Source organism: Erinaceus europaeus, chromosome 16, assembly GCF_950295315.1.
Source record: "Erinaceus europaeus chromosome 16, mEriEur2.1, whole genome shotgun sequence".
Classification (NCBI taxonomy): domain Eukaryota; kingdom Metazoa; phylum Chordata; class Mammalia; order Eulipotyphla; family Erinaceidae; genus Erinaceus; species Erinaceus europaeus.
Window position 1 is genome coordinate 42,823,917 of NC_080177.1, and position 11,307 is coordinate 42,835,223.

At 35.8% G+C, this 11,307-nt stretch overlaps 1 protein-coding gene across 4 annotated transcripts in view; it reads left to right on the forward strand.

Moving 5' to 3' along the window:
• Positions 1-10,633, forward strand: part of TXNDC16 (thioredoxin domain containing 16) — a 104,275-nt gene extending 93,642 nt beyond the window's left edge. For 3 of the 4 annotated variants that reach the window (XM_060174958.1, XM_060174957.1, XM_060174960.1), the window contains 3 exons: positions 976-1,136; positions 1,837-2,027; positions 10,000-10,633. In XM_060174958.1, the coding sequence (XP_060030941.1) occupies positions 976-1,136; positions 1,837-2,027; positions 10,000-10,268 (621 nt within the window). In that variant the 3' untranslated portion in view covers positions 10,269-10,633. Of the gene's footprint in view, positions 1-975; positions 1,137-1,836; positions 2,028-5,965; positions 6,189-9,999 lie in introns of those variants that run through there. The other variant, XM_060174959.1, reaches the window with a different exon arrangement.
• Positions 10,634-11,307: the final 674 nt, after the last annotated feature.

An 11,307-nucleotide genomic window follows, 5' to 3' on the forward strand; every position in this document is an offset into this window, starting at 1 on the left:
AATGTGCCTCAGAGTATTATTCCACCATCAATATAACTCTATATTCATTTTTTCCTTTTTTGTGCCTTTGTTGTTCTCTTATATGGTACTGGTATAAACCCAGGGTCTCATGCATGTAGGAAGGTGCTCTACCGTGGAGCCATGCCTTCATTCCCCAAAGGATTGTTATAATTTAAAAGCCCATTTTGCATTTTTTTTCAAGGATCTTATAGAGGAAAGATATACCAAGATATACAGATTCTAACGTAAGATGTTAATAGAAATGCTATATTCTAGGCATAGGCACTTTCTAAAAGGAAGTGGAAGTAGGACAGTAGAAGTGAATAAAAATGGGCAAAAAATATTTCAATGGATAGAAACAAATATATATATAGACACTGATAAATAGTCAGCCCATATCTGTCACCTGGGGAGAACTATTGCAGTTTCCTCTGGAAAAGGATAGGGACACAGAACTCTGAGAGTGGGAACAGTTGGGGAATTACACTTGTATTATCTTAAAATTTTGTGAACCAGTATTCAATAAAAAAGAAAGGGTATATCCTTATAAAAAAAATAAGAGCTCCTTTACGTTAATTTATTTTTTAAAATGTATTAGCAGGAGTGATGAGATAGCTTATCATGTATACAATCCAGGTTCAAGTTCAGTCTCCACCCTACTGCAAAATTTAAGTACAGTAATGTCTTTCCTTCTCTGTCTCTTATTTCTGTCTTTAGTCAATAGCAGTGAAATCCCAGTGAATGGGAAAATGTGCTAACAGTTTTATTTTGAAAATAACTCCTTATAAATATTAAGTATATTGAGTTATAAAAGCTGTCAAGACTCAATTATTATTATAGGAATATCTGTACTTAAATAAAAATTTTATTATTTACATTTTGCAGATTAAAATTGCATAAGTGACTTGACCATAATTTTTTAGTTTATGCATCATCATAACCCCTCTCCCTTTTTTGTCTTTTTTATTTTAACAGCCAGAAATCACTGTGGAAACTCTTCCTACTTATTTAAGACTTCAGAAGCCACTACTTATTTTATTTAGTGATGGTAGCATAAGTATTCAATATAGAAAAGCAGTATTGATGCTGATAAAAGAGAAGCATTTGGATTCATTTACTCCTTGCTGGTTAAATCTGTAGGTATATTTATATATTTAATGAGAAAAAGGTAAATAAAGTTCAATTATTATTATATTTTAATTAGGAAGTGACACTTGAAATCTACTTTTGGAGTTAGTAGCATGGAACCAGTGTATGTTGATTATTATGATATTTTAGTAACTAAACTTAAAATGTTCCAAGGTGAACTTATTTTAGATTTATATCTATTCTATGAAATTTTATGCCATGTGACATGTTTTTAAGATCATCTTGATTGATAAATAATTGATGAGGAAAACAGTAAGATATTTGAAGTGTATAGCATAATAATTTGTATTTACGTATCATGAAAGATTTGCCACATCTAATTAGATGTGTTACCACACGTGTACACACACATATACATTGAGGAGGATGAGAATATTTAAGTTGTGCTCCACTAGTAAACTTCAGTTATACAAAACAATGATAAACACTACTATCAAACTTAAAATGATAATGTTTTGAAGTATGCCTCCCTTTTTTCTCCTAAGAGAAGCAGTGTCCATGTTAATGTAAACTTGTTAAGAATCTGATTATTAATCGAAGATTACAGATCTCCTGGCTTCTAGAACACATATTTTCATAAAATAAAACTTACAAGCATGATATTACAAAGGTTAATGTCCTCCAAAATATTATTTCCCTAATTTTTATAGAATTATTAATTAGTGTTTTTAATTGTTTCCTTTGTAGGCAGAATACTCCTGTGGGGAAAGAAATTTTGCAGTCGTATTTTGATGTCTTGCCACCTCTTCCTCTTCTTGTTCTTGTGGATTTGCATTCTGGTGGCCATGTATTTGCATTTCCTGCAGATCAAGCTGTAACTGAACAAAACCTTTTATTGTGGCTTAAGAAGTTAGAAGCAGGACTAGAAAGCCATATCAGTAAGTTTTCTGCTTTGTTTAATATGCACAGTTTAAAAAAATTTTTTAAAATATTTATTTATTCCCTTTTGTTGCCCTTGTTTTATTGTTGTTGTAGTTATTGTTGTTGTTATTGATGTTGTTGTTGGATAGGACAGAGAGAAATGGAGAGAGGAGGGGAAGACAGAGAGAGGGAGAGAAAGACACCTGCAGACCTGCTTCACTGCCTATGAAGCGACTCCCCTGTAGGTGGGGAGCTGGGGGCTCAAACCGGGATCCTTATGCCAGTCCTTGTGCTTTGCGCCACCTGCGCCTTAACCCACGGCGCTACCGCCAACTCCCTTTTTTTTTTTTTGCCTCCAGGGTTATTGCAGGGGCTCAGTGCCTGCACCACAAATCCACAACTCCTGGAGACTATTTTTTTCCCCTTTTGTTGCCCTTGTTGTTTTTATCATTGTTGTGGTTATTATTATTATTGTTGTTGCTGTCATTGGATAGGACAGAGAGAAATGGAGAGAGGAAGGGAGACAGAGGGGGAAGAGAAAGTTAGACATCTGCAGCCCTGCTTCACCACCTGTGAAGGGACTTCCCTGCAGGTGGGAAGCTGGGGGCTCGAACCCACAGTTTTGTATTTTGATCTTTAGATTCTAAAATTTGAATTATAGCCAGTGAATGTTAGAATGAGTGTAACTTTAATATTTCTAAATATTGATAGGTATGTGCACATAGTTTTGTTTATGGGAAGTCTGCTTTGTGGCAGACATTATTATATAAAGTAGCATTTTATTAAATTTAATGGTAGTCACAGACATGAATACTCACTAGATGCGTAGGATAATTCTAAGTGATTTACATACAATATCTTACTTAATTCTTAGAAGACTCATATAGAGTATTACTTCCTGTAGAAGAGGTAAGTAACTAGTTTAAAGTCATATGATTAACCAGTAAATTAATCTGCATCTCTTCTATACCAGACTCCAAGTTTTTGAACTACATAGACTGATGCAAAATTTATGATGCTAGCTAGCTTAGGCCTCTCCATAGTCTCTAATAGTCTCAACCACATGTGGATTTACACCTGTAGTTACATTACTTTATATTTAATATTTACCATTTTATACAGTTGTGGCAACAGCAGAACTATTTCTGTAATAAAAAAAACTTTTAGTAACATGCACCATTAGTTTATCCAAGAGTTAGAGTGAAATTTGATATAATAAAAAGTCTCCTAAGATACTACTCAGTAATTTTGTTATTGCATACCAGAAGAACTATATTATAATGTTTTGATCCTAATGCATGACTTTTGCTTGAAAATAAAAAATGTGTGTAGTTTTGACATGCAACCTATAATTCATCACTGTATCAACTTGGGCACTATGCACAGTATGCACACTATAACTCTACCTTATATTTATGTATCATGTTTTAGAGATCAGTCTTTGCAGCATACATGTTCTTTTTCAGGTGACCTATACTACTAGGTAGTTTTGACTAACGGCCTGTAGATTGGCATTTTTATATTTAAACATAATTCACAGACCATAAAAACTAACCTTTTAGAATGTACATTTCAGTGGTTTTTATTATATTCATGAGACTGTGCAACCACTACCACCATTGAATTCCAGGACCTTTTCATCAATAAAAATTATAAAAAAACAAACAAACAAAAAAACCCCATACCATTTCCCCCTCTCCTGCTCCTGGCAACCTCTAGTTTACTTTCTGTATTTTCACCTGGCATAAAGTTTTCAAGAATCATGTATGTTCTAGCATGAAACAGTAGCTTATTTATTTTTATATTCACATCTATCATTTACTTATCAGTTGATGGGCATCTGGATTGTTTCTTTTTGTGAGAAGTGCTGCATGTATAATGTGCTCATGTCTAACTTGTCGCAGTGTCAAACGGTCATGAGCACACCAACTTTCTAGTTGGTTATAAATTGAGAAACTTAATTCCTCCAACTTTGTGCTTCATCCCCAAAGTTATTTTAGCTATTCAGGGTACTTTTTTTTTTTTTCCTCCAGGGTTATTGCTGGGGCTCAGTGCCCATACCATGAATCCACTGCTCCTGGAGGCCATTTTTCCTCCCTTTTTTTGCCCTTGTTGTTGTAGCCATGTTGTGGTTATTATTGTTGTTGTTGATGTCGTTTGTTGTTGGGTAGGACAGAGAGAATTTGAGAGAGGAGGTGAAGACAGAGACGGGGAGAGAAAGATAGACACCTGCAGACCTGCTTCACCGCCTCCCCTGCAGGTGGGGGTTGGAACTGGGATCGGGTCCTTGTGCTTTGCATCATGTGCACTTAACCCGCTGCGCTACCGCCAGACCCCCTTGGGTACATTTTTTTAAAGTTTCTTTATTGGGGGATTAATGGTTTACAGTTGACTGCAAAATATAGCAGTTTGTACATGTGTAACATTCCTCAATTTTCCACATAACAATTCAGCCCCCACTAGGTCCTCTGCCATCATGTTCCATGACCTAATCCCTCCCCCTCATCCCAGAATCTTTTACTTTAGTGCAATACACCAACTCCAATCTAAGTTCTGCTTTGTATTTTCCCTTCTGTTCTTATTTTTCAACTTCTATCTATGAGTGAGATTATCACATACTCACCCTTCTCTTTCTGACTTATCTCACTGGGTACATTACTTTTAAGTCTTAATAATTTTCTGAGTTTATTAGTTTTAATATTTTTCTAGGGAATGTGTAAAATTAATTGATTAAAATGACAATATTGTTTAGTTTAATCTGGAAGAGTCCTTTCTATGGCTATTACTCACTATGTAGACACTCTTGAAACAGCCTTAGTCAGTAAGGTGGTGCCAGAGGTGCTTCTTGTCCCTTTGCTCCCACTTCTGCAACTTAATTTCTATGAATTATGGTCACTGGCCATTCACATTTGAGATTTATACTTTGGTGAATTTTTATAACCTCTTCTAGGTCTTGATGTTCTTATCTATAAAATTAAAATTGACAACTGTCCTTAACCTTGTGGGATTGTAAAGGTTAAGTAATGCCTGGTAAAGCCGCATAATCAATGTTGTAGTATTGTTAATAACTTGAGAATAATGACTTTCTCACAAAAATACAATGATAGTGTAGTTTTTAAAAAGTTTTATTAGTGATTTAATATTGATTTACAAAATAACATGTCAACAGGGGTTTAAATCCACTCCCACCACCAGGGTTCTGAATCTTCAGTCTCCCCACTGTAAGCCACCACAGTTCTCCTAAGGTTGTAGGACATGGGCCAAGCATCAGCTCTACAACTATCTGTCTACATTTATACATAATTTCCCCCTTTTTCTTCTTGATCCAATCCTCTCTTCTTCTCCAAGCCACTTATGACAACATTACTACCTCCATGTGTCCCTCTCCTTTTCCTCCTCTTTCTCCAGGTGCTGATGAAGCTGGAGTTCAGAGCCCTCTTATCTTCTAACTCCTATCACTTCTCCCCTGCTGGGAGTATGGGTCAAAGTTATTTCTGGGGTGTAGAAGGTAGGAGTTCTGACTTCTGTAATTGCTTCTCCGCTGGACATGGGCATTGGCAGGTTAATCCATACCACTAGCCTGCTTCTTTTTTTTTAAATTTTTTTATAGCAATGTTTTATACACACACATACACACACACACACACACACACACACACATATTTCCCTTTTGTTGCCCTTGTTATTTTTATTGTTGTTGTAGTTATTATTGTTCTTATTGATGTCATTGTTGTTGGATAGGACAGAGAGAAATGAAGACAGAGAGGGGGAGAGAAAGATAGACACCTGTAGACCTGCTTCACCACCTGTGAAGCAACACCCCTGCAGGTTGGGAACCAGAGCTCGAACCGGGATCCTTACGCTGGTCCTTGGGCTTCACTCCATGTGTGCTTAACCTGTTGCACTACTGCCCAACTCCCCACCAGCCTATTTCTATCTTTCCCTCGTGGGCCAGAGCTCTGGAGAGGCAAGAGGTTCCAGGACATACTGGTGAGGTCGTCTGCCCAGAGATGTCAAGATGGAATCATGGTAGCATCTGCAACTTGGTGTCTGGAAGGTAGCAGGACATAAACTGAGACAAAATGGTTAATGAACAGGAGCCAAAAAGTAGATATAGGACAGATGAGATTAGGGATCTTAGGGTAGAAGAAAGCTAGAAAGTCCATTTTAGGCATGTTCCTGGGAGCACACAATTATTACAGTTTTGTTTGAGTTTGGTAGCTAGCCTGAAGTTGGATAAAAATATTGTCTGAGAAAGAATTTACTAACCAAATATATAAAGAGCTTGCCAAACTCAACAACAAGAAAACAGCCCCATCCAAAAATGGGGAAAGGACATGGACAGAATACTCACCACAGAAGAGATCCAAATGGCTGAGAAACACATAACAAAATGTTCCAAGTCTTTGATTTGTCAGAGAAATGCAAATAAAGACAACAATGAGATACCACCTCACTCCTGTGAGAATGTCATACATCGGAAAAGGTAGTTGCAGCAAATGCTGGAGAGGTTGTGGGGTCAAAGGAACCCTCCTGCACTGCTGGTGGGAATGTAAATTGGCCCAGCCTCTATGGAGAACTCTCAGAAGGCTAGAAATGGACCTATCCTATGATAATGCAGTTCCTTTCCTGGGGATATATCCTAAGGAACCTAACACATCCATCCAAAAAGATCTGTGTACACATATGTTCTTAGCACAGTTTGTAATAGCCAAAACCTGGAAGCAACCCAGGTGTCCAACAACATACGAGTGGTTGAGCAAGTTGTGGTATATATACACAATGGAATACTACTCAGCTGTAAAAAATGGTGACTTCACCATTTTCAGCTGATCTTGGATGGAGCTTGAAGAAATCATGTTAAGTGAAATAAGTCAGAAACAGAAGGATGAATATGGGATGATCTCATGCTCAGGCAGAAGTTGAAAAACAAGATCAGAAAAGAAAACACAAGTAGTACCTGAACTGGAATTGGTGTATTGCACCAAAGTAAAAGACTCTGGGGTTGGGGGTGGGATGGAGAATACAGGTCCAAAAAGGATGACAGAGGACCTAGTGGGGGTTGTATTGTTATATGGAAAGCTGAGAAATGTTATGCATGTACAGACTATTGTATTTACTCTCAAATGTAAAACATTAATTCCCCAATAAAGAAATTAAAAAATATATATATTGTCTGAGAAAATGGTGTCAAAGTAGAGAAAAGGGCTAGATATTTGGATTAGGGCAGTGAGTAGCTCCCATTCTTGAAAAAAAATTCTGTGGATACAATGAACTATTTACCTCGATACACCTGCTCCAGGGCCTGCATATATATGTATATTTAGCACCAGAGCCTATGTAGCCTCTGAGTCCCTGTTGGTCTGAGCTTGTAGCTCATGGTCACAGCTAGGAACATTGCAGACTGCACTAATTTCAGGACCGGTCTTAGAGTGGCAGGGTGGGATAGCCCCAGTCTCCAAAGGGAGAGCTATCCCTACCATTGCTGCTTTATGGTGAGGGCAAGGTCCTGGGAGGGCCCACAAGAGGGCTTATGATGATGTTCCTGATGAAAATGACCAGTGGTGGTAGAGAGAGGGACCCATTAGAAGTCTAGGCCCATTATATTTGTGTGGGAGTCCAAAGATTTCTAACTAGGTCCTCAGATAATGAGTTGTTGTGATATTGACCAAAAGGGCCATTATTAAGTGAGCCAGTCTCTTGCCCTTATCCAACTTTTATAGTCCTCTATCTGGTGACCTTAGACTTCTCCCAGTTGTTTAAGCATTGAGTGTCATTTGTTAAAACCAACCAGAATTTGGTTTTTGGGATCTGTCTTCTTTGGGCCTTCCCAGTTTGTTTGTTTGTTTGTTTATGCAATTGGGAAAATAAATGACTTTTGTAGAGTTTCCTTAGCAAGTATTTAGAAGAATTGGGATGTTCAATTTCAGGCATTATTGTCATCAGACCACTAGGTTGCAGTGTTTACCTTGAAAAAAAAATATATTGCTAAATATTTGCTTTGCTTCACATTAGATATTTCTTAGAGATACTATAATATTTTTGATAATGATATTTTACCTATAGGTTGCATGACTATTCTTAACCTTCACCTGTTCATTCTATTAAAAGTGATATTTTAACCATTTGCCATTGTGAACTTGCTATCCTGGCAACACTAGATTCTGAAACAATTACAGGAGCAGTCTAAATTAAAAAAAAATTATTTATAAAATGGAAATATTGACAAGACTATAGCATAAGAGGGATACATTTCCACACAATGCCCACCCCCAGAGCTCCATATCCAATCCCCTTCCTTGATAGCTTCCCTATTCTTTATCCCTCTGGGTATAGACCCAGGGTCATTATGGGGTACAGAAGGTGAAACATCTAGCTTCTGGAATTGCTTACCCACTGATCATGGGCATTTTCACTGTGTGCAATTTCACTGCTCTGAGCTGCCTTTTCATTCAGACAGAGAGACAGAAAGAGTGGGAAACACCATAGCCCTTGAGCTTGCTCTTTCCATGTGGTGCCAGGGTTCAAATCTGGGTCACATACATAGTATAGCATATATTGTTCTACCCAGTGAGCTCTCTCTCTTATCCTAGAATTTATTTTTAAAAGTTTACTTTGCATCTTATTTAGTTTATTTTTCACAATGGTATTTAAATAGAAAACTAGATTCTAAAATGGTGTCATCTGTTAAGTAAAATGAACTCATTTATCACACATGTTTTCAGCTTTAGTTAGTTTACCTCTTCTACTAGCTTATGTTTTAAAATAATGTTAAGGACCATGGATATGCACTATGGTAGTTTTACACAAAACTTGCATGCAAGAGGATTAGGCTCAGCCCTCAAGCGTCATCAGTAGCCAGAGCCATGCAGGATTCAGATAAAAAAAAAAAAAAAGGAAAAACCAAAATAAAATATTGTTATGAGTCACTAGTTTGAAACCTAAGATATTATTCATTTTTAGTTTTTCTTTGTTATAATTATTACTAATATAAGCTTTATTTCATAAAGTTTGTACAAAGAATATTAAAGGCTTCATGAATAGAAATACTTTAAATTTTAAGGAAATATTTATCTAATAATTTCAAAAATTCCTTTAGGAATTATTGATAAGAAATATTTCCTATTAATAATAAAGGTAACAGTGTGCCTAGGGAGGCAAGCAGGAGACTTTTAAAAAAAATTGTGTATTTGTGATTTATAGTGGGTTACAAGATTATAAGATTATAGGATATAGTTCCACACTGCGGCCACCACCAAAGTTCGATGTCCCCACCATACCACTTCTTAAAGATAATCAGAGTTCTCATAAAGTCTCAGAAACATTATGTTTGCTTGTTTTATAAATTTATTTATTTTGCAAGTTTATTTGTATCAGTTCTCTTGACCAAGACCATCCATTAGTCATTCATCCCCTTACTTGTTTCACTCAGTATAATCACCTCCAGTTCCATCCATTTTGTCCTAAATGACACAATATCATCATTTTGACCAAAAAGTAGTATTCCATGAAATATATATTCTATAATTTCTTTAGCCAGTCATCTGTCCATGGGAATTTGGGCCACTTCTACTCAGGCTATTGTGAATAATGCAGCTCTGAGCATAAGGGTGCATACTAGTGCATATTAGTGCAAATTAGTGTTTGCATGTCCTTTGGATAAATTCCTAAGAGTGGTATTGTTGTATCATAAGATAATTCAATTTTTATCTGCTTAAGGACTCTCCATACAGCAGGAGACACTTTTTAAAAGAAAATCTAATAAAGATAGAAATAATTTTAGCGTTTATTTTTGCCAAAGCACTGCTTAGCTCTGGCTTATGATGGTACCAGAGACTGAACCTGGGACTTTAGAGCCTCAGGTATTTAAGACTTTTTGACTAGTTATTATGCAGCCTCCCCCACTCTAAAGTTAAACTTTTCCTAGAATGTTCATGTGATGATTCTATATCTCTTCATACTTAATCCTTGATTATATTTTCATTTCAGCAATTCTACCAGCTGAGGAATGGAAACCTCCTCTTCCTGCTTATGATTTTCTAGGTATGATGGAGGCTGCAGCATCTCAACATCCCACTAGGAAAGCTCCTGAGTGTACGAAGGAAGTCGATGTGCAGGAGAATAGCAAAGGACAAAAGGAAGATAAATCAGCAATCAGAAAAGAACCTACTGAAACATTGAGAATAAAGCACTGGAATAAAAGTGGTTGGCTTAAGGAAGCAGAAAAATCTTTTTTGCATGATAATAAAGAATTATAATTATTCAAAGTGAACTAATATCATAGACGATGGAAAGCCTTCCATAGATTTGACTTGAAATGTGTAAGAATTTATTTCATTTTAAGTGAAGAGAAGAAAGACAACTACCAGATGATTTCACTTACATGTGGAATCTAGAGATATGATTTATATGAACTTGCCAAAAACAAACAAAAAAAATTCAAACAAAACAGATGTAAGCAAACTGTTTGACTTACAAGAACTATGGTGGTTATCTCTGGGAGGTGTGAGTGTAGGGATACAGAATTTGGTGTCGGTGTGGTGTGGAACTATACATTGTAATCTTACAATCTTGTAACAAACTATTAATAACATAAAATTTATAGAAAGAATATTTCATTACATGTGGTATGATTTAATTATTTAAGTTTCATATATATGTATATATATATATAAGAAACTTTGTGTAACTGAGAACTTTCTAGTACTCACATTAAAAAGTAAAAATGAAGCTTAAAATGACATAAATCATGGTAAGGTCTTGTATGGTACAGTAAATCCTAAGCATGGGATTTTCAAAGTAAATGAAGTTCCCACATAACTTGGTAATAGTAATAATTATATATAGTCTTCTTAAACTTCTTAAACTCTAAGACAGCAAGGGATACCCCCAAAGGGATATGAATAGGGAAATTTCTAATTGAGGGGAGGGGATATGAAACTCTGATGGTAGGAATTGTACCCCACATTCCACCCCCAAAATAAATAAATAAATAATAGTGAACCTGGAAGCAGTGAAATAACACATGCATGAGACCCCAGCTCTGAAAAATAAACATTTACATTCATTAAGTTTTGTATCTTTAAATTATTCATATTAGAACTTTATGTATTAAACTGCAAAGACAAAAATCAATAAAAATTCTATTAAAGTAGAAATGAACAAGTAAATTTAATTTTCATAATTTTCATTTTTTCCCATTAAGAATACTCAAAATAGCTTACAAATAAAACATTGAATTATTTTACATTGTTTTTTATATCAAATCTTCAAAATCCAGTGCATATTGTATACTCA